The 24,881-nt window shown below is 43.1% G+C and overlaps 1 protein-coding gene across 1 annotated transcript in view; it reads right to left on the reverse strand.

Annotated features, from left to right (window-relative positions):
* Positions 1-24,881, reverse strand: part of LOC145396828 (uncharacterized) — a 111,746-nt gene that overhangs the window by 36,047 nt on the left and 50,818 nt on the right. Inside the window, exons 11-12 of the mRNA XM_080270113.1 lie at positions 14,664-14,839; positions 1,285-1,429 (exon numbers count right to left, since the gene is read on the reverse strand). Of these exons, the coding sequence (XP_080126239.1) occupies positions 1,285-1,429; positions 14,664-14,839 (321 nt within the window). The remainder of the gene's footprint in view (positions 1-1,284; positions 1,430-14,663; positions 14,840-24,881) is intronic.

Here is a 24,881-nt window from a genome sequence, read left to right on the forward strand (position 1 = left end):
AAGGCTTGCAACTCCCCTGCATCTTTTCATAGAATATTATCATCAAAACATTGCAGGCAGTTTCCACTCCCTGCCTGCTCTCACTGTGGATATGCCAATATCCACTATCCTATCTTTTTTCTGAAACCATCCATACCTCGAGTATATGCAGTTGTAGAACAACCAGGGAGATATGACACTTTCCTGTTCCATTTCTGTTTCCCAAAATACTTAAATTAATAAAAACATGTTTTACCAAGTGGCAGGTATAGCATGACTTACTTAGAATTTAACAAGTACAAAGGAGTAGTAGCACCTGTCTCAGCTTATGGGAGAGATAATGATATGCTTGTTTCATGGTCAGGAGGAATTTCCTAAAGTGCCAGCATGATTAGTACCCCATTCGGCCCTGCTAAGCACGTAGTATTGTAATCTCAGTGCTACGAGAAATTACATTCACCTAAGGATTAACTTCTGAAACCAGAGGAGTTAGATATAGTGTAGCTGTTCAGTAACACATTCATTACCAGAGAACTATTTTAAGGTAGGTGAAAAGGTCCAGTTGTGGAAAGAAGGAAAGAAAAAATACTCATACCTCATCAGGTTGAAGGGGCTAATGTGGATCCTGTATATCATTCATTCATTCATCCATTGCCAGACGCCGTGTATCCCAAAAGCGGGGTGGCCAAGGCTTAGAGTTAATTGTTTTACAGGGAGGGGCACTAATCCTCCACCAACCCCACTTAATACGTAGGGAGCATATATTTATATTGCATACTTATAAAAAAATGGAGAGTAATACTCGAGTTACACCTATCTCCTGCATTATGGTTGTAAATTGGTTTTCTACTGCAATGCATAAGAATCTGAGAAATAACAATAGCAGAAGAAATGGCGATCTAGCTTATCCATTAAACAACTCCCATGCACCCTGCTGACACTCATCAAAGAAAGCAAACACCTGCAGCTATGTTTCATATCTATGGTTCAAACTCGGCATGGCAGTGGTAAACATCATGAGTTTTCGTCCTCTTATCCTCCCACACATGGACTAAACACATTCCAACATGATATCAGTGTAGACATAATATTCGGTAGGAAAGCATTAGAACACAAACTGCGTACATCTCTAAATCTTTACACTAGATAAAGGTGTTAGTATCTCAGGAAGGAATACAGTATTCAAATACAATCATTAAACTACTGGTGGCAAGTACAATTCATTTCTGTTCTGATATACAATATTCTTTCCTCAGATATAAAATAGCAAAATTTGGTGACTGGAAAAATAAGTTCAGCACTTACTGACAAATGATTTTAATCCATTTAGGGTGGTAGAGAGAGCTCTTCTGAAAGAAGTTTCAATACTATCGTAGTTATTCTGTGCTTCTTGGACCAAGCTGCTAAGCTCTGGGAACTTGTCAGAGTAGGCATATGTGAAGTACAATGCCTGCAAAGAAGATGAGGGAGAAAGGAAAAGTTATTTGATGTATCTTGCATTACAGGGTGGTAATTCTTTGTTTATCCATCATAATTTAGCCAAAGCCCTGCTGAATATTGCATCCTGATAGATAATGTGGTACTTCCCCCCAGTCCTTATACAGTACAGGGGATAAAACCCCTATAAAACCTCTTGTTAATCAAGTTTATGTTAAAAAGTGACATTTATTTACACATACATACATCATCTAATCCTGTGTTGCCCCATGAGGAGCATAGGAGCCCGGTGCTAGGCAAGTTTTTCCTGACATTTCACAATAGAGTGACTAGCCTCACACATCCCTGATGGACATTACATGAGCAATAAACCCCAACCACATAATGGATATAAACCTACACAGGCTTAATCCGGTTGGAGCGCCTTAATTACCCACTGAACAGTAAGAGGTTTGGTTCTGGTGACCTCATGTTTGCCTTAAAAATAATATATATAAAGATCATTTACTTTATTATCTGCTGTATATGTCTTCCTGGGACGCTTGCAGCAATGTGGACATATTTTTTTTTTTTTTTTTTTTTTTTTATGCGAGGAAGAAGGAACCAAAGGCCATGAGCCCGCAGTAACAGTTCCCTCCAAGAGAAAAACAAAATACAATAGAGAGCCAAATTCAAGATCCGATCATTTTGAGATGCCTGGACACACTGCGTTTGAAAGACTGGAGATCATAGGCAGGACGAAATACAGACAGAGGGAGACAGTTCCAGAGCTGACCTGTTGCATGAATGAAAGACTGGGAGTAACGGTTAACTCTTGCATTAGAGAGTTGGACAGAAAAGGGATGAGAGTTTGCTGCCAGACGGGTGCTACGCGCCCGTCGTAGAGGTGGAGGAATGCAAGCAGACAGTTCAGAGGAGCAGTGACCATTAAAGTAGCGATAGAAAAGAGATAAAGATGCAACAGTGCGGCGAAGAGACAGAGGTTGAAGGGAGTCAGTAAGAGGAGGAGAGTTAATGAGACGAAAAGCCTTTGACTCCACCCTATTGAGAAGAGCTGTATGTGGGGAGCCTCCCCACACATGAGAGTTGTACTCCACACAGGGGCGGATAAAACCTGTATAGAGTCAACAATTGTGCAGGGGTAAAGAAAGAGCGGAGTCGGCTTAGCACACCCAATCTCTTGGAAGCAGATTTTACAAGAGATGCAATATGATATTTCCAAGATAAGTCCCGAGTAAATGAAACCCCAAGCATGTTCAAGGATGATGCAGGATTAATCTGAATATTATTAAATAGTGGGTATACCTGTGGAAGATTTTGTCGGGTTGATAGGTGTAAGAACTGAGTCTTAGAAGCATTAAAGACAACCATATTATTTTTACCCCAGTCAGAGATATGAGCCAAGTCAGACATTAGGTGTGCCATAGCCTCATCCCTTGTTTCTTGAAGTAACTGTTGAGATGGGCGTTGCGGGAACCGAATGGAAAGGTGAAGGGTGGAGTCATCAGCGTATGAGTGGATAGAGTTAGATGTACAGCTTAGAAGATCATTGATGAATAAAAGGAAGAGAGTTGGTGATAGGACAGAGCCCTGAGGAACACCACTGTTGATAGATCTAGGAGAAGAACGATGGCCGTCTACGACAGCAGCTATAGAACGACCAGAAAGGAAGCTAGCGATGAAGGTACAGATAGAAGGATAGAAACCGTAGGAGGGCAGTTTGGAAATTAAAGATTTATGCCAGACTCGATCGAAAGCCTTTGAGATGTCAAGTGCAATGGCAAAGCTTTCGCCAAAGTCCCGAAAGGAGGATGACCAGGAGTCTGAAAGGTAGGTGAGAAGATCGCCAGTGGAGCGTCCCTGACGGAACCCATACTGACGATCGGAAAGAAGGTTGTGATAGGAAAGATGCCTTAAAATTTTTTTATTAAGAATTGACTCGAAAACTTTTGAAATACAGGACGTTAAAGCAATTGGACGATAGTTGGAGGGTTGGGAGTGGTCACCCTTCTTTGGGACTGGCTGAATGAGAGCAAACTTCCAGCAAGAAGGAAAGGTACAAGTTGACAGACAAAAGGCGAAATAGTTTGCCTAGGCAGGGTGTAAGCACAGAAGCACAGTTTTTGAGAACAACAGGAGGGACCCCATCAGGCCCATATGCCTTGTTAGTACTGAGGCCAGTAATGGCAGAAAATACATCAACTGAAGACATTTTAATGTCAGCCATGAGAGAGTCAGAGGGAAGTGATGGAGGTACAGCACCGGAATCGTCTAAGGTGGAATTGGAGGAGGAGAAAGTCTGTGCGAAGAGATCTGCTTTATCAGTAGAAGAAATAGCTACAGAACCATCAGAGTAGAAAAGAGGAGGGAAGGATGATGAGGTAAAGTTGTTAGAAAGATTTTTGGCAAGGTGCCAGAAGGAGCGGGAAGAATTCGAGTTGGAGAGTTGAGAGCATTTAGTATGGATGAAATTATTTTTAGTAGAGCGAAGAACAGACTTAGTACGATTCCGGGCAGAAACGTAAAGATTATGTGATTCAGGGGTGGGTTGGCTCCGGTACCTTTTGTAGGCCTTCTCCTTGTTGCGGACAGCATTAGAACAAGCGTGATTAAACCAAGGCTTTCTTGCGTTAGTCAAAGGATATGAGAAAGGAATGTATGCTTCCATGCCCGAGAGAATAACCTCCGTAATGCGCAAGGCACACTCAGATGGCTCACGGCCATGGAAGCAATAATCATTCCAGGGAAAATCAAAGAAGTACTGCCTGAGGGCCTCCCAGTCCGCAGCTCCAAAATGCCAGAGGCAGCCGTTTCCCTGGAGGGTCCGCAGGCCGTACTGGAGCGATAGGACAGGTTAAGGTAATAAGGTTGTGATCGGAGGAGCCCAACGGAGAGAAAAGATTAACAGAGTAAGCTGAAGGATTAGTTGTGAGGAAGAGGTCAAGTATGTTGGAGCTCTCTCCAAGGCGGTCAGGGATACGGGTAGGGTGCTGTACAAGCTGCTCTAGGTCATTAAGGATAGAAAAGATGTAGGCTTGTTCACCAGGTGGATCTGTGAAAGGAGAGGAGAGCCAAAGGTGGTGGTGAACATTGAAATCTCCAAGAATGGAGATTTCAGAGAAAGGAAGAAATGGACAGAATGTGTTCCATCGTAGAAGTAAGATAGTCGAAGAATTTTTGATAGTCAGTAGAATTAGGGGATAAGTAAACAGCACAGATATATTTAGTCAGAGAATGACAGGAAAGCCGAAGCCAGAGAGTGGAGAATTCAGAAGAATCAAGTTCAGGAACACGAGAGCAAGATAAGTCGTTGCGTATGTATACACAACAGCCACCTTTGGCTTTGAAATGAGTATAGAGAAAGTAGGAGGATACAGAGAAAGGGTTTGCTGTCAGTTGCCTCAGACAGCTGAGTCTCCGTTAGAAAGAAGGTGAGGTTTAGAGGAGGAGAGGTGGTGCTCAACAGAGCGAAAGTTAGATGAAAGGCCGCGAATGTTGCAGAAATGAAGAAGAAGAGAGTCAGACAGTGGTTCCAGGCACCTCGAGTCGTCACCGGGAGAGGGGCAGATGGCGGGGGCATTTATGGTCCCCCCCCCTGGGGACTCCGAGGCTAGGTGAATTGACGCCATTTTGGTAAATTTTGAATAGGAAGTGTAGTGTGTACTGTGCATGTAGTTTGGTGAAGATAGATAGAGAAATTTGTACTGGAGAGCATGCTGGCCTACTCTCTGTGTAACTGAGACACTGAAAAAGTTCAGCAAAGGGGGATGGTCAGGAACTAGTCCTGAGGGCTGATGAAACGGGAGCTCCAGCACTCCCTGTCATCAGCTTTCCATCCACCTCGGGAGTACTGCCCTGCTCGACTGGTGCTACAGTCATGCTGACTAAATGTGTGTGCATCCTAATGTAACCTAACTGAAGAGGTTTGTCCCCAAGACCCCCCCATAATTTTCCACCAAGCCTAACAGTGAAAGTCCCTAATACTTGCCAGGCAAAAACTTTTTATGCAATCCATCCCAATCAGGCTATGAAAGACCACTGCTCATCATCGCTCCTATTTTGCGAGAGAATTATTTTCGGCACATTTAGTAAAAACTTTTATGGTAAACTCGAGTGCAGTAATCCCGAATAATAAAAAGCCAACCAAACAATGTAAATCTGTGTGAAAAATAAAAATATATATAATAATTGAACTCACAGTTACCTTACCTAACTTCTTACGTCAACCCACAAACTTGTCACATTCCGAATTTTCTCAGCCAAAATCCATCAGCTGATAACAAAAGTGTCACAAAACCCTGTTCACAGTCATAACACTAAACATGAAAACTCCTAAATTTAACTGCTCCCTCAACATAAACCTCTACAGAGTTTTTATCATACCACTTTCCAACAAATAGCCTATCCCTACTGTCCAGGTGCTTGAGGGTGCGAAAGTGAATGTATGTAAATTAACTAAAACTAAATGGAGAAGTGAGAGTATGAGAGAATGGGATTATGGATGGGATATATGCACAGGAGTAGGTGAGAACGAGAGGGCAAAAGAAGGAGTGTGTATTGTTGTGAGTAACAGATGGAAGGAGAGTATAAGAGAGTATGGATCAGTTGGCTCAAGGATTGTGTGGGTAAGATTGAAAGTCGGACTACAAATGTGGGCGATTGTATGCGTGTATGTGCCAACGCAAGATCGTGCAAGCAGAGTGAGAGAAGAGTTCTGGACAAATGTGGAAGCGTGCATAGAAAAGTTTGAAAGGAATGAGAGAGTGTTTTTGATTGGATATATGAATGGAAAAAGTATGGATTGTGAAGGTGAATGGAGTAGTTGGTGAGTGGGGTGTGCCTATAGAGATGAATGAGAATGGCAGTGCTTTAGTGGACATTTGTGCCGGGAGGGGGTTGGTGATAGCCAGTATCTTCAGGCTTAAAGATGATCCATAGGTATACGTGGCGAGTGATGAGAAAGGTAGGTGGTGAACTGAATGAATGGAAGGCAATGATTGATTGTGTGTGTGTGGGTGAAAGGATGAGAAGTTTTGTAATGGATGCAAGAGTATATATAGAGACTGGGGGAGTGGACATTCTGACCACCACCGAGTGGTGGTCAGAATCAAAGTTCAAATGAAATGGAGAAATAGAAGAAGGGAAGGACAGGAAGTAGTACATGCAAGGTGGGTGGAAAGGTTACAAGAGGATGGAAAAAAGGCAGAATATAAGAGGGAATTGGAGGAGTGATTGGGTAAATATAGATTGGAGCAGATGGGGGATATGGAAGGTGTGTGCAAGAAATTCACAGAAGAAATCTGCGTAGCATGTGAGGTGGTGTGTGGGGTTAAGAAAAGATGAAAGGGAGTGCAGGGAACAGCATGGTAGAATGAAGAGGTGAGAGAGGCTGTGGTACAAAAGAAGAAATCATATATTGAGTGGATGAGAAACAGAGGCGTGGAAGAAGTTGAAAGACGGACGAGAGAGTTATATGCAGAGAGGAAGAGAGAGGTGAAAAGATTAGTAAGAGTGTAAAAAGAGAGTGGATGTGGATTTTGGAAGGAATATGAGTGTAAAGTGGAGGGAATGTAAGAAAATGTTCTGGAAAGAGGTAAAGAGAGTTAAACAAGGTGTTAGAGAAGTCATCGGGGAGTGAAAGATAAAAATGGTAGATTACTAGTGGAGAAGGGAGAAAAAGTGAGCAGATGGAGAGAACTTTTTAAGGAATTGCTGAAGATAGAGAATGAAAGGAATGCGAATATAAGTGGCTGGGGAATGGCAGGGAGAAGGAAGGATATGAGAAGAGAGGAAGAAATCAGTATGATGGAAGTTGTGGAAGCAATGAAGAAAGTTAAAATTGAGAAAGCCCCAGGAATTGATGCAGTGTGTGGTGAAATGCTGAAGCATGGGGGAGAGATGGTAGTAGAATGGGTGTGAAAGATGTGCTGATTGGCGTGGGAGGAAGGTAGAGTCCCGGAGGATTGTAAGTCATGTATAATTATTCCCATGTACAAAGGAAAAGGGAAAAAAGAAGTGTGTGGTAATCATAGGGGCATTTGTTTTCTTAGTGTAATAAGAAGTGTATGTGGTTCGATACTTATAGACAATGTTAGGGAAAAAAACAGAAATTAGTTGAAGAAGAACAGGGAGGTTTTAGGAAGGGAAGGGGTTGTGTAGGTCAGATATTCATTCTTAGATCTTTGGTGGAAAAGTTTCTAGAGAAGGGAAGGAAGTTGTATGCCTCATGGATTTGGAGAAAGCATATGGCAGGGTGGATAGACAAGGATTGTGGAAAGTAATAAGAATATATGGAGCAGATGGGAAGTTGTTGAAGGCCATGAAGAGTATGTATGAGGGTGCTAAGGCTGCAGTGCATGTGGATAGTGAACTGAGTGAATTTTTCTATTTGAAGGTTGGATTGAAGCAAAGATGTTCCATGTCTCCGTGGTTTTTCATTCTGTGCATGGGTGGGGTTATAAAAGAGATACAAGGTAGGGCAGTGGATGTTGGAGCAGCCCTAGTGAGAGAGGGCAGTGTTTGGAAACTCCCTGTACTGTTGTTTGCAGATGATACTGTGTTGTTAAGTGAAGACAAAGGGGAGCTGCAAGGCTTGGTGGAAGAGTTTAGGGGAGGGTGTAAGAAACGGAATCTAAAGGTGACCGTAGGGAAGAGTCAAGCTATGGTCTTTGAGAGAAGTGAAGTCATTGAATGTACAGTGAGGTGGGGTGAGGAGGAAATGGAAAATGTTGAGTGCGTTTAACCCTTTACCCCCGGGGATGGCGGACCGCGCCATGCCCCTCCCGCGGGGGGGTAGTAGGAAATCTAGACAATACACGATAAATTAGCTACTTCCATGTCAATGGAAGTATCACTTAGCTTTTTCCTTTTTTTTTTAAATATATTTTTTAGTATGAGAATAGGTCATAAGGGACATTTCAATGGGTAATGAACAGGGAAAATTAGCGACCAAGTGCACATGGGGTGTTGCCAGGTGATAAATTAGCTAATAGATAGTGATAGATAGATGGACAATGGCAGTATCAGTTAGCTTTTCCCTTTTTTTATATATATTTTTTAGTATGAGAATAGGGCATAGGGCACATTTCAATGGAAAAAGCGAATGGAAAAAAAACGGCCAGGAGTTGTGCTGCGCCGCCAAGCTGTATGTAGCTAAGCAGGGAGGGGAGGTGGGGAGGCGAGGCAAACACAGAAAAATGGCTAAATTGGTAACACTGGATGCGAGTACTAGCAGCGCTGCGTATAGCTACACACTGGCGGTACTGATAGATGATACAAGACTGCAGTTGAAAGCCCAGGCGATTTAAAATATCCCTGGATCACAGAAGTGACACCCCCTGGTATGATACTTATGTAACGAGCATGACGGTAGTGATGGCCCGTGGGTAAGGGTTTAAGTACTTGGGGAGCGCGATGAGGGTGAAGTGCTTGAAAGGGTACAACAAGGAAGAAAGGTTGCTGGTTCCTTGAAAACAGTGATAAGAAACAGGGAAGTGAGCATGGAAGTGAAAAAGTTACTACATGACAGTATTGTGATACCAATTCTAATGTATGGAAGTGAAGCTTGGACCTTGTTGGAAGGACACAAGTCAAGAGTGAGAGCAGTGGAAATGAGTTATATTGAGAGGAGCCTGTGGAGTCACATGGAGAAACACTCTGACAAATGAGGAAGTGAAGGTACGTTGTGGTTAGGATATGGACGTGATAGGAAGCGTTAGGAGAAACACATTGAGGTGGTTTGGCCATGTGGAGAGGATGGAGAGTGAGAGACTGACGAAGAGAGTGTATGTGAGTGAGGTGGAGGGGGGGAGGCCAAGGATGAGATGGAGGGATGGAGTGGAGAGGTATGTGAGAGAGGGGGGGGTGCACTGGGAGCAGGGCAATGAAATGGCAGGGGACAGGGTGACATGGAGGTGATTTGTTTGTGGCCACCCCTTACGGGATTAAGGTGTCTGGCAGTAGATAAATAGATAGATGAATACTACACTTCTGTCTTTCACATTAAGCTCCCACTCTGCATGCTACTTCATCCAGTATTTTTATCTATACTTCAAGAGTAAATGCTACTTTGTCCAATATTTTTAGTTTTTCCTCACGGGTAAATGCTTTGATTTTTTTTATTTGCATTTTCACTGCTAGGAGGAGCACTAGCACTTGTTGGACATTTATACATCATAGCTGAGTTAGCTTTGTTTTGGTGGGAATTGTAAGTGGCAGACATTATGAAAAATTCTGTTTTGACGCTCACAAATGGATAATACAGTTGAAGATGGATATTGCTTGAATTCAGCTAGATTTACTGCTGTGTCGATGTAGTGCTGCTCGGGTGTCTGCCCTTTCCTCTCCTCCTTTCCTTCCTTCTTCTTCTGTCATTCTTTACTTCATTCTTCCCTTGTCCTTCTGTCTGTGGGTGACTTTACATGCCCTCTTTTGTCTTTCTTTCCTTCATTCTTTCCTGTTCCTTCTGCCTGTGGGTGACTATACACTGAGTGACAAGCCGAATGGTTTCCTGTACACCAGGAAACCATTTTCTATGCTGGGTGGTAACCATATAACCAAATTATGGCTCCTGGTGGTTTAGTGGGTAATTGCGGTGCTCCAGTCGGATTGAGCCAGTGAAGGTTTATATCCAAGGGATGGTTGGGGTTATTGCTCATGTAATGCCACTCGGGGATGAGTGAGGCAGGTCACTCTCACCTTAAATGTCAGGACCAACTTGCCTAGCCCCAGGCTTCTACACTCCTCATGGGGCAACGTAGGATTGGATGATGGATGGGTGGATGGACAACAAATGATTTTTGCAAGTTAATGCAATGACTGATAAGTGGGGGATTACTGTAAAGCATCATGAACTGTATATTCTCACCAAAGAATCTAAAGCATCATGGATGTGGGAATGAATGGACTCAGGCTTGTCATTTCAAAATGGTCAGTACAGTAATCCTCCCTGTATCTGAACTAATTCAGGTATGGGTTGTTCGGATATGCATGAGTTAATCCAAAAATACCTCCAAACAGCTGAAACGTATCTTCCTGTGAATACATTACTAACACACCCCAGAACAACCCAAACATATTTTCCTTTGAATACAGTACATATTAAAGGTGTAAAAATGCAATACAGTACGATAAAAAACAAAATACATTATACTTCATATGAACAGACTAGATCGGGCAGAGGCATTTGAAATGTGCAAATTTTCTGGTCAAGCAAAAGGTAACCTTTCATTATACCCCAAAGGAGCCCAAGCACATTTTCCTGTGATTACTAACTGCCCCCAAACAGCCCAGACATGTTGACCCTGTTGCAGTCTTTTTAACACGTTCCATGCCATCTCCACATACTGGTATATACTGGCAAACCAGTAGTGTCAAAATTGCCGAGTCCATAAATATATGTATGGACTAACTCATAGTACCCTAAATTGCCAAGTCCATAAATATATGTATGGACTAACTCATAGTACCCTAAATTGCCGAGTCTGGTTACATATGGACATTGTTTTTCGCACATTTGCGTGAAATTGTTTGAGTTTGCCCACAGTGTGTGACAGATAATAGGATGACTGACATCCCTTCTCTCCTTTCATGCCTTAGACCAGTATAATATAAAAAAAAGTAAATGTGAAAATACGTAAATTTAGCAGGGACCCACAACTTCCCATCATCATAGTTTCGACTGTGGTGGCCACATTACATAAATCAGATTGCATTTCCATACTGCAGATGTCACATGCACCCACCCACTCTTCACCAAAATGGACTACTGTATCTATCCACATCAGCCGCTGATGGTATCTGAAAGTAGCCATCTGACACAAATCTGGGTCTTGCTGCGCTGCCAAAGATATTGTGCTTACTCTCAAATTGAATTCAAAGTTGGAGAATTTCCAAGTGATGAACTAACTGATAGTGATGTGTAAATAGTGCATGTAATGAAAGTAATATAAGTAAATGTAAGTAAAAAAAAGTAAATCATGAAATCAAGTAATATATGGAGAATAACATAAGCAATGTGTGTTTTACTATAACTGATGTGACTGTATGCAGCATGAGTGTGTAATGCACTTTATGCAAGTGTTTATAGTGCCTTATAACAGTGGCCGCATAACATAAACTAGGTTGCATGTTCGTACTACAATTACTACATGCATCCACCCACTCCACACCAAATTGGACTATCTGTCCACATCAGTTGCTGGTGGTAGCTGAAAGTAGCCATCTGATGCAAATCTGGGTATGCTGGACCAAAATCCCTGCTTTGGGTGGAAAACAGCCAAAGTGAGCACTTTTACTTTCACTAGGCATATTTTGGCCACTTTTCAGGTTTAAAAAAAAAAAAAAAAAAAAAAAAAAAAAAAATTTGAAAATTTCAGTCATTCTAGGTAACTGCCACCGACAAAGGCTCCGGCAGTGAACGGGTTAGAGGCTGCCAAAGACTCTAATGTAAGCTAGTATCACGAGACCATTGAATATCGGACCCTTTTTGCGGTTCTGGGGATAGGCAGGACTGGCGATTTGTGGTCTTTATGGGTTAAGTACAGAAGAGAGTAGCTTTGTATTCTTTGTTCATTTTACCAGATTGCATAGCACTTACAGCATTCCAGAAGTTTTGGGTGACAGGGTGCAAGTGAAAGACTTATACTCACATTTGGAAAAGCTGTATATTGAGGAGGTTTTCATTAAACCTCACAAAAAACAGTTTTTCAAAATGTGGGTATATGGTAATTCTTCCATTCTGTTTGATGCACACAGGCATTTTGTATCATCCACTCACTTGATGTAGTGCTGCCTACTCCTTCCTTAACCTTTATCATTCTTTTTCTGTGCCTGCCCTCCTCTCTTCCTATTTCTCCCATCTTTCCTGTCACTTCTTATTGCTTTTCTTTCCTTTACAGGTGCTTTACATTGAGTGACAAGCCTAATGGTTTCCTGTAAGCCAAGAAACCATTTACAACGCTGGGTGGTAACCATATAACCAAACCATACGTGCTCCCAACGTGTCAACAAGTGGGTTGGTGGAGGGTTAGTGCCCCTCCCTGTAAAACGTATAACTCAAGTCAAATGGCCACCCCTTACGAGATTATGGCGTCTGGCAATAGATAGATTGATAGACTTCCGTGTGTCATTTGGCTTGTGAGAGGGAGTCATGAGTTGTGGTTTGGGGGTTCTCAAGTGATGAGTGAATGGATGTGTGTTCAGTTTTTAATGGACAGTGTTCATCATTCTCCTGTGCTTGTAGGTTCTTGCTTTGAATTACCGGTACTCCTACCACACGTAGCTGAGAAAGAGGATTAGGAGAAAGTTAAGCCTTAGTAAAGGCTTAACCTTTGCATGGTGGTAAGTGGGGGTGCCCATCATCCACTTGCTTGATGTAGTGCTCCTTACTTCTGTCTTAATGTCCATCATCCTTTTTCTAAGTCTGTCCTCTCTTCCCTGTTTCTCCCATCCTTTCTGTCTCTTTTACTGTTTTCCACTTCAAGTGGCTCAACACTGAGTGACAAGCCAAACGATTTCCCATAATCCAGGAAACTATAAACTACACTTGGTGGCAACCATATAGCTAAATAATGGAGCCTACTATGGTGCCCCTGTTAACCCCTTGTCACCCAGGACGTATGTGTGTACGTCTGTGCTGCACCCAGTGAGTGTGCCCGTGACATACATCCGTATGTCCTATTATATCAGTGTTTTCTCAGCACTTTGCACTCAGTGATAGAGGTGTGTTAGTGTTCTCTGAGTCTGGTATAGGCCACTGAAGCTCAGAAACTCTGCCCACTAACCACACTAACCAGTTATGAAGGAGATGTGAGGATGCCCAGCCACATCACAGTTTTCCTCAGCCAGTAGCATCACATTTTTTCATTTTGTGCCTAGCACTCATGAAAGCAGGACTACGTGGCTTTGTTCTCTCCCTCCCTCGCTATTTTTTTGTGGCTGTTGATGGCAGTTATAGCAACACTATAACGCCATGGCCGAATAGTGGGGATGGTTCAGATGATTTGTATGTGCCAAGACATTCAGGTAGCAGTGATACATCTGATAGTGATTTGTCTGTGAGTCATAGTGACTTACTGGATGATACAGAGCCTGTTGAAGAGGAAGGGTGGCAGATTGTGGTGGACATTTTCTCAGATGAGAGGCCTGATGATGTACTACCGTTATGTGAGTACATTTACTGCTACTATTATTACCACAGTATATATAGCCATGGAACTATTATATATTGTATATGTACCAAATATATTTTACAGTACTGTATATTATACTTAGAGCATAAAAGAACATAAGGAACATTTTACTGAACATATACATGTAAAAATATTTGAAGAACATGAAGTACACGTGGCACATGGACCTGGGGTTGATGTGTAGGCGAAAGGGTTAAGTGGATGGAGGAATGTTTTATATATATATATATATATATATATATATATATATATATATATATATAGGGAGAAGGAACCAAAGGCCATGAGCCCATAATAACAGTTCCCTCGAAGAGAAAAATAAAATACAAGAGAGAGCCAAATTCAAGATCCGATCATTTCGAGATGCCTGGACATACTGCGTTTGAAAGACTGGAGATCATAGGCAGCAGGAAATACAGAGAGAGGGAGACAGTTCCAGAGTTGACCTGTTGCATAAATGAAGACTGGGAGTAATGGTTAACTCTTGCATTAGAGAGTTGGACAGAAAAGGGACGAGAGTTTGCTGCTAGACGGGTGCTACGCGCCCGTCATAGAGGTGGAGGAACGCATGCAGACAGTTCAGAGGAGCAGTGACCATTAAAGTAGCGATAGAAAAGAGATAAAGATGCAACAGTGCGGTGAAGAGACAAAAGTTGAAGGGAGTCAGTAAGAGGAGGAGAGTTAATGAGATGAAAAGCCTTTGACTCCACCCTATTGAGAAGAGCTGTATGTGGGGAGCCTCCCCACACATGCGAGTTGTACTCCACACAGGGGCGGATAAAACCCCTGTATAGAGTCAACAATTGTGCAGGGGTAAAGAAAGAATGGAGTCGGCTTAGCACACCTAATCTTCACCCAGGAGCCTAAACCCCACACTAGTGAGGTGCCATCAGCCACATGGGAACATTGGTTCCCAGCAGGGGTGGTTACATGCCTGCAGTTGATGGGTCTGCTTGATCAGGCAGGCTCGGTTAGCACAACAACAGCAACTAAGTTTAGCATTTAATAAACTCTTAACTGTGGGTTATATAACGACATGGCTCTCCAAAAGCTTACCTCATCTTCGATCTCATTGAAGTCAAAAAGCTGCCTGAAGGCTTCCATGCGATTGCAGGCACGGAGGTCTTGTTTTCCAGGCAGCCCATGGTCACTGTAATACATACGTAGCAGGTCCGAGAGGCGCTGGGTGTAGGAGGAGGAGGTGGACATCAGGAACTTCTGTATGATCATGGCTGCAAAGATGTAAGAAGGATATCAGTGAAAGCTTTTGCAGTAACACTGAGATGGAAGAAACAAATCAGTGGGAGGAAGTTTTTGCAATAACATGGTTCGATGTAAGAAGGAAATAGTAGAAGGAAGTTCATACAACAGTGATATGAGGTGGGAGAAGGAAGTCCATATCCATATCATATCATTTATAAAGGTTTCAACATGCTTGCATGTGTCAGCCTTGGTCACCTACTGACGGCTTTCCACGCTCCTTGATCTCTTGCAGTCTCCCTGTTCAGTCCCTTATCCCAGAGGTCACACTCTGTGACCTCATCCCATGTCTTTTTTGGTCTGCGTCTAACAACCCCACCCCTAACGTTCACATTTCCCACTTTTCACACCCAATTGCCATCCTCCATCATCTCCATATGTGCAAACCATCTCAATCTGTCCCTCCTCCTCACAGCACCAGTACACGCCAGTTCCATATTTCTCAACTCTTCAGTTGTAAACCAAGCTCCCCCAGGCCTCGCATTCAAGGACGCACTGCACATCTGTCAAATCGTTTTAATTTCTGTATGTTTGAACCTATGAATATCACTGGGAGAAAATTAGTTTTTACATTAATGCTGTTAGGTTGGGGCAGGTGGCACCCTAGTGGTTAGAGTTGAAAATCAGTGGAAGACATTTTATAATAATGCTACAGGAGTGTCAGAAAGAAATCATTTGAGGAGGAAATCTGTGGGAGGGAGATATTAAGAATAATGCACTGAGATGGGGGAGGTGGTAGTCAAGAGGTTATGGAAGTTAGAAACTCACATCTCCCTCTTTCATCCATCCATCCTAGAGCATGAGTTGCTTATAAAAAAAAAAAAAAAATGTCATCTGCAGAAATAAACTGGTAAGGAAGAGATTTTAGAATTCCTCCTAATCTGATGAGAATGTGGAGCCTGCCATGTCAGTTTTATCATCCTTGATGCAAAATCTTTCATTCTGTCGTTTAGTACAAGGTGCTTTTGCAATAAGCCTGTTTGTCTGTCTATAGCGATATGAATGGAAGAGTAGACAATGGTCCTGAGGATGACATAATGGGTTGTAATGGAGTACCAGGAAAAAATGATAATGGGAAGCAACTGAAGGATATGTGTCAGGAAAGGTAGTTGTACATTTGTAACACTTATTTCAAATATAAAGATGCACATAAATATGTATCGTATAGAGGGAACAGGGATCATGTTGAAAGGAGCCTGATTGATTATGTGCTCGTAGAGAGCGATGATGGGAATGGTTGCTGATACGAGGGCTGTCAGAGGACGATGTGGAGGTCTGTCAGATCAAATGGTATGCAAGATCAAGCTGAGAGGAGTGAGGCAGACCAGGAGATAGAGGAGCAGTCAGGGAGAAAGACTGAAAGTTGAGATGCTGCGGATCAAAGAAATGGCAGATAAATATAGGACCAAAGTTGGGGAAGAGTTAGAATCAGTGAATTTTAATGAAATGGATCTGGACAGCCTGTGAAATGCATTTAGGGATTGCTTAGTTAGGAATGCTAAAGTGGTGTGGCAAGAGTAACAACAAAGGAGGAAGATACGGCATGATAGGACGAAGATGTTACGAGAGCAGTGGACAAAAAGAAGAAGTGGCCAGAGTGGTTACAGGACAGGGGTTCAATTGAAATAAGAACTGAATATATTGAGAGCAAGAAGCACGTAAAGAGAATAGTGAAGAGGAGCAAGAAGCATGTAAAGAGAATAGTGAAGAGGAAAAAGAAGGTAAATGGTGATCTATGAAGAAAAATGAATGCAAATTACTTTGAAAATAGGAAGTTATTCTGAAAAGAGGTGCGGAAATGTAGAAGTGACAGTGGAAAGAAATGTGAAAGTGTGAAGGATGTAAGTGGTAGATTATTAACCTATCTATCTATCTATCTATTTCCAGACGCCTTAATCCCATAAGGGGTGGCCACAAACAAATCTCCTCCATGTCACCCTGTCCCCTGCCATTTCACTGCCCTGCTCCCACCTCACACTCCCCACTCTATTCCTCCTTCTCATCCTTGGCCTCCCCCTCCCTGTCTTCCCCTCCACCTCACTTATATACACTCCTTGTCAGTCTCTTGCTCCCCATTCTTTCCATATGGCCAAACCACCTCAGTGTATTTCTCATAATGGTTTCTATCACATCTACATCCACACCACAGTGTTCCTTCACTTTCTCATTTGTCAGTCTGTCTCTCCATGTGACTCCACATGCTCCTCTCACGTAACTCGTTTCCACTGCTTTCACTCTTGACTTGTGTCCCTCCAACGAGGTCCAAGCATCACCAGATGTAGATACGTTAGAGTTGGTGTCACAATGCTGTCATGTTGTTGTAATAACCGAAATGAAACTTAACAAATTAATCACTGTCCTGGCCGAGATTCAATCTCGGGCCCCCGCCCATCATACGCCCGCATGTTACCATTGAGCCAAAAAGAGGATCCCCTCTTTGCCTCTAAGCAATGCGGGCTTTTATACACCCCATTACGTCCCTCTTTTCCCCTTTTGGTGATTATTTTGTGAGCTTCAAACACATATGGTAGCGAAAGCATCGGAGGCCGCCACGGGGAGGCTGCGGACCACACCAAAACAGCCAATCCCCCGGATGTAAGGACAGGGAGGCTGTCAGCTAACCAAGGAACAACATCAAATTGCCAACCAAGCCCCACCTCACATCCCACACCGCTCCCAACCAATGTAATAACCGAAATGAAACTTAACAAATTAATCCCTGTCCTGACCGAGATTTGATCTCGGGGCCCTTGCTCCTCATATGTGCGCACGTTACCACTGAGCCAAACAGAGGATCCCCGCTTTGCCGCTAAGCAACACGGGCTTTTATACACCCCATTACATTGTGACTTTTTTACTTCCATGCTTACTTCCCTGTTTCTTATCACTGCTTTCAAAGAACCAGTAACCTTTCTTCCTTTTACCCTTTCAAGCACTTCACTCTCTCAAATTCCATCCTTACTTATCACACTACTTAAGTATTTAAATGCACTCACATTTTCCATTTCCTGTTCATCCAACCTCAGTGTACATTCAGTGACTTCGTTTCTAGACCATAACTCTACTCATCCCTACATTCACCTTTAGAGTCCGTTTCTTACACACTCCCCCAAACTCATTCACCAAGCCTTGCAGCTCCCCTTTGTCTTCACAACACAGTATCATCAGCGTACAACAGTACAAGGAATTTCTAAACATTGCCCTCTCTCATTAGGGCCGCTCCAACATCCACTGCCCTACCTTGTACCTCTTTCATAACCCCATCCATATACAGATTGATCAACCATGGAAACATGACACATCCCTGTTTCAATCCAATCTTCAGATAGAAAAATTCACTCAGTTTGCTATCCACATACCCTGCAGTTTTAGCATCCTCATTCATACTCTTCACAGCATTCAACAATTTCCCATTTACTCCATATATTCTTAATACTTTCCACATTCCTTGCCTATCCACCCTGTCTTATGCTTTCTACTAACCCATGAAAGCCACATACTTCTTTCCCATCTACTTTTCCACTAAAGATCTAAGAATGAGTACTTCTTTTCCACTAAAGACCTAAGAATGAGTATCTGATCTGCACAACCTCCTCCCCTCGTAAAACCTCCCCTGTTCTTCTCCAGCTAATTTCTCTGTTATTTCCCTGACACTGTCAGTAAGTATCCTACCATATACTTTTCCTGTTACAGTAAGAAGACAAATGCCCTTAAGATTACCACACACTCTTTTTTCCCCTTATCCTTTGTACAGGGGAGTAATTATACCTGACTTCCAATCCTCCGGGACTTTGCCTTCCTCCCAGACCAATCTGCACATCTTCCACATCCATTCTGCTACTATCTTACCCTCATGCTTCAGCATATATATGTGCCCCCATACCTTGTTATCCGACACATTGATAACCGGCACTTATCTAGACTGAACACAAAATAGGGGAAAAGTCCGACAATCTGAACAATTTGAATGTCCGTCTCCTTGCTAGTCCGACACCCCACCTCCCCAGTCCGACATCCCGTCTCTCCCTAGGTTTGATATGAGGCTTTCCTGGTCCTTCCGTCCTTCCCCCATCCTCTCTCTTCCTCCCCCACCCCACCTGTCTCTTCTCCCCCTCCATCCCTCCTCTTCCCCCCAGCTCTCCTCCATCCCCCACCACACTCAGCGCTGCCAGGCATGTCTCTCTCTGTCCCCCTGCCCTCCTCCACCCCTGGTTGTCTCCCTCTCCAACCCCCCACCTTCCCCATGCCCCACTTGTCTCCAGTGTGTGTATTTACCTGGCTGTGATATACAGGAAATGAGCTACTCTCATGGGGTCCCATTTCTTTTTCTTAGTAAGTCAGATTTTGCTTTGAACTCATTTAAGTTTTTAGGCTGGACGATCTCTTTGTCCAGGCTGTTCCACAGGTCTGTGCATCTATTTGGAAAGCTGTATTTCTTGATATACTTCAAGCAACTTGGCTTTTTCAATTTCATTCTGTGTCCTCTTGTTCCTCTCCCATCCCATACAAACAGATCATTTTTATCAATTTTATTTACTCCCATCATGGCCCTGAACACTGCAGTCATGTCACCCCTGTCTCTCCTTTCTTCTAGGGAAGGCAGATCCAGTTTTCCAGCCTCTCTCCGTAGGACAGATCTGCCAGGCTGGGGACCATCTTGGTTGCTGTTCTTTGTATTCTCTCAGTCATGTTTATATTTTTCTTTTTGTGTAGGGACCACACGACTGCCGCATATTCCAACCTGGGGCGGATCATGGCCGCTATCAATTTTTTCATAATTTCCTCATCCATGTAATGGAATGCCACTCTTATGTTAGTCAGGAGATTGTACGTCTCTCAAACTATCATGTTAATGTGTTTTTCTGGTGACAAACTATCCTGGACCAGCACTGCCAAATCTTTCTCTTCTCTCGCTTTTGTGATTGGTTCATTACCCATCATATAATTCAGTGATGGCCTCTTGGTACTTTTACCCATTTCCAATATTTTACATTTTTTTGCGTTGAATTTCATTTCCCACATCTGGCTCCAAGCATGAATCCTGTTCAGATCTTCCTGTAGCATTTTACAGTCTTCCTCGTCTTCTACTGTCCTCAAGATCTTTGCGTCATTAGCAGACTTGCATAACTGTTCATTCTATATACCATATCATTTATTTAAATCAAGAACATTACTGGCGGTAACACTTAGCCCTGTGGGATTCCACTTGTTACTTCCCTCCATCTGGACATCTTGTCCTTTATTACTGTACTCATTTGTCTGCCTCTCAAGAAGTCTCTCATCCACTCCAGGAGGTTTCCCTTCAGTCCTCCTATGTGCTCCAATTTCCACATTAGTTGCTTGTGGGGTACCTTGTCTAAGGCTTTCTCCAAATCTACATACACACAATCCACCCAGCTGTCTCTCTCCTGTAGCATATCAAACTCTCTTGAGTAAAAGTTCAACAAGTTGGAAATACACGACCTTCCACTTCTGAATCCAAACTGACTTTCGGCCAAAATGTTCATCTTCTCCAGATAGTTTATCCATCTGTCTTTCAGGATTCTCTCGCACAATTTTGCGACTGCACTGGTCAGGGACACTGGTCTATAATTCAGGGGTTCTTCCTTGTTTCCTCCCTTATAAATTGGTACCACATTGGCCCTCTTCCATTCCTGAGGCACTTACCCTTCTTCCAGAGAACACACAATTAAATCGTGAATCTTATCCGCCAGTTGTTCTCTGCATTCTTTCAGTACCCAAGTAGACATTCCATCCGGTCCTGGGGCTTTCCTTACATCTTGAGCTTCCAGTAATTTATACACTTCCTGCATCTCCACTTTTATGTCTCTTATCACTACATTTCTAGTCACTCCCTCCCCCTCCACAAAATCCCTTTCTTTAGTGAAGACTAGTTGGAAACAATTGTTCATTAGTTTAGCTTGCATTGCTGCATCATTGTAGACCTCTCCTTCTACTTTCAATTTGGTGATTCCTTCCTTTTGTTTCAATTTGCCATTAAACCCCTTACCTGCAGGGATGGCTGGACCGCACCGTGCCCCTCCCGTGGGGATAGCAGGAAATCTAGACAATACATGATAAATTAGCTACTTCCAGGTCAATGAAAGTATCACAGCCTTTTCCTTTTTTTATATATATATATTGTTTAGTATGAGAATAGGTCATAAGGGACATTTCAATGGGTAATGAACAGGGAAAATTAGCGACCAAGTGCATGTGGGGTGTTGCCAGGTGGTAAATTAGCTACTTCATGGCCAATGGCAGTATCAATTAGCCTTTTCCCTTTTCTTTTTTTGTATTTTTTAGTATGAGAATAGGGCATAGGGCACATTTCAATGGAAAAAGCGAATGGAAAAAACCGGCCAGGAGTTGCATTGCATGGCCAGGCTGTAGCTAAGTGGGGAAGGGGGTAAGGGAGGGGAGGTGGGGAGGCGCGGCAAACACAGAAAAACGGCTAAATTGGTAACACTGGATGTGAGTACTAGAGGTAAGCACTGCCTATAGCTACACACTGACAGTACTGACAGATGATATGAGACCGCACTTGAAAGCCTGGGCGATTTAAAAAATCCCTGGATCACAGAAGTGACAGCCCGCGGTATGGTACTTATGTAACAGGCATCACGGTAGTGATGGCCTGCAGGTAAGGGGTTAACAGATCTATAAAACAGTTTTGGTTCTTCCTTACATTTATCAATTATACCATTTTCAAAGTTCCTTTCTTCCTCTCAACTTGTATATTCTTTCTCCATGTGTTCCATGCCATGTCCCTTTCTTTTTTTTTCCTATCATACACCTGTTAAACCAATCCTTCTTCCCGTTTTCTTTCCCACTTACTCTTGGAACGTATTTTTCCACTCCCGAATTATAGAGGTCTAGAAAGACATCCCACTTCCTCTGCATCTCTCTTGTTTCTCTGAATTTTCTCCAGCCTCCATTTTCCAAAAATTTCCTCAATCCTGTAAAGTTTGTTCTCCCAAAGTTGTATCTTCCCTGCATATAAAGTTCATCTCTTGGCACCACATTCCCTTTTATCATCTGGAACTCAGTGACCACATGATCACTTTTTCCTATAGGACACAGATATTTCCAAGATTCAGTTACATCAGGTTCTTTGGTTAGCAGTAAATCTAGTCCTGTTGGTGTGTCCTCACCTCAGAAATGTGTCTGTTCTTTGACCCACTGTCATTACATTATTCATTGCTGTATTTAACAATATAGTGCCCCATGAATCTTTGCTGCTTCCTGAGTCCCATTCCTCGTAGTTCACCTCTTTACAGATAAAATTACCCATCAGAATTATGTTGTTGCTTTTCTCAGTCACTTTCTGTAGATAACTAAGTATGTCTGACAACATCACCTGGTATTCATCGTCATTCCATGCCCTTGTCCTAGGGGGAACATATACCACTGTGATGTCTCTCTTGCCATTCTCTCCAGTTTTTAGTTTCACATTTATTGCTTCAGCCTTACCCTTTCCCAGTTCCACATTTTCCCCACTGATGCTGTTCTTCACTGCTGTCATCACTCCTCCCATTTTTTCTTTTCTGTCTCTTCTCCACAGTTTGTATTTGCCATCTCCCATATGGATATCAATATCCTCTCTTAACTTGGTCACTATAAAACACATAATATTTGTTTCATGTACCCTCAAGTAATTGTTGATTTCTAACCTTGCCAATGTTAAACATTAGTATATGCAACTTTCCAACTGTTTTCATTGTTGTTTATTCCCTCTTCTCTCCCTCTCTCCATCGGTACCACTTCCTCAATTTCTGATCCATAACTCTCCAATAGAACACTGTCTTCTCTTCCTCCGTTCTCTGTTCGTTTTTTGCCTTTGCATCCTTTTACTAGCTCCTTTATCTTGGCTCTTTCTTCCTTATTTGCATCTCTCCTTATCCAAGCATTCTTGAGCTCCTCCTTTTCTGATAATTTCCATGTTCTTTTGATGATTTCATTCACCATTACCTGACACTTAAACTTTAAGTGGCGTTGCCCCTCCGTCCTCGTACTATCCTAGCCTAAACACTTCTCCAATCTCCACTTGAGCTTCATTGTAACCCTACATAACTACTGATACTATCTCTTTTGCCATATTCAGTTCTTCTTTTTCCCTTTCTGATCTTACTGTCTTCTGTTTTTCTTTTAGTCCTGAAATTATCACGCATTTTTTCTTGTCTGCTACATTCTTGACTAAAGATTCTCTGCTTCTTAGTACCCTGACCACTAAATTTTCCACCTTTTCCTTGCTTTGTTGTTCTATAATCTCTTTCAGATTTATATTTCCTTCCTCTTGAATTTTTTTCCACCCCTTGTGTTGCTCCTTGATTTTCTTAATATGTTCATCATGCATCCATGATTTTGGGAGTCTTGCTCATCTAGTTTACTTTTCATCCTGTCTCTTTCTTCTTCCAGCCTCCTATTTTCCTTCTTGAGCTGTTTTATTTCATTTGAGGCAGATTCATTACTCAGCTTTAATTCTGTGACTTACCTTTCTTGTTCACCACTGTGTGTGCAGATGTTGTCCAACTTGTTCTGAAGTACAGTGTCTTAATCTCTTTATCCTGTTCTGAGGTCCGTTCATGTAACTCTCTAGTTATTGTCCATAGCTTCTTTAACTCCTGAACATTCCTCTCTGCCATTTTTTCCACTCCTGGTACTCTTGTTTGGTTCACTTTAGCACTTCCTTTACCCTTATCCTCGTCAGTAAACCCCGCAAAGTCGCCGCTATCAGATGTAAACAAAGAGCTACCTCCTTCTGCCATGATGCAGCCTATGAAAACTTTCCACTTCCACTGTGTTTTGTAATCTTGTTTGCCCAAAATCTTCGCTTTTTTCACTAATATCAGACGGGACCACCATTCATGTATTCATTCACATAATCACAATAGGCTGGGTTCCTTTTCATCGCTGGTTCGGCGTTTAATTCCCCACGATCCACAAAGAGCTCCGTCTCCCTTGGCAACCTGTGTGTGTGTGTGTGTGTGTGTGAGAGTGAGTGAATGAGTGAGAGTGGTGAGTGAGTGAGTGAGAGTGGTGAGTGAGTGATAGAGAGTGAGTGAGAGTGGTGAGTGAGTGATAGAGAGTGAGTGAGAGTGGTGAGTGATTGAATGAGAGTGGTGAGTGAGTGAGAGTGAGTGAGTGAGTGAGACTAGGGGGATGAGTAGTATGGCTGTTTGGCCTTCTTGTTTCCTTCCCTGTCCCCCCAACCCTACTTGTGTCCCTCCCCCACCCCTCTGTGAGTGGTATTCTCTCCGTCTGGTTCTCTCCCTTCTTATCTCCCTTGCCCCGCTGAGGGGGGGTCACCTTGACGTGGTGGCGGGGCTTGAAGCATGGTTGGTGGTGCCACCTACCTTGGAGGCACGCCTACCTTTGTAGGGTTCGGCATATGTCAGTCACATGGACGAAGCACCCCCTACATCACTGGTGGAGGAGGCCTGCTGGTGATGTTATTCCCTGCCCTTTTGCCATCTAGGGCGGGACTCTTGCCTCCCCACGTGTTTGCCGTGCGTGGCGTCCCGTAATGCTGGGAGACGGGAGTCCTGGAGGTTGAGCGATGCTGCACGATGCGCCCTGCAGCTAGCAATACACCTCTTTGGTCCCTTATTCTGGCTAGACGGGTGGCCTGGTTGGGCCCGACCAAGTCAATCGGCTGGTCATGCGTTGGCTAGGGTAAAAGTGGGCACTGGGGGGCCTGGTGGCTCCTATCGTCCTGGAGTCACCCTTGCCCAGGTCCCCTGGTGGTTACCCGCGTATACTCTCCTGCTACCTCTGGGGTCGCCAGTGGTGTTATCCCTGGGATATGACCTCCCCTTGTTGGGCTCCATGGTGGGTGGAGGGGTGGGGGAATGAAGTTTCTGTTGTATATTAATGGATAATTTACCTAAAAATACTGTTGACGACATCATCTGTCCCTGGTAATTCTGCGGAAGCATCCTCTTCGATTGCCACGTTAGAGCCTTTGCAGGCCCCAAAGGACTATCCTCCTCTGACCCAGCGTTCAACTGGGAA

The sequence above is a fragment of the Coenobita brevimanus genome, chromosome 39 (genome assembly GCF_032717465.1).
Source record: "Coenobita brevimanus isolate Jiangsu-jjx chromosome 39, ASM3271746v2, whole genome shotgun sequence".
Classification (NCBI taxonomy): Eukaryota; Metazoa; Arthropoda; class Malacostraca; order Decapoda; family Coenobitidae; genus Coenobita; species Coenobita brevimanus.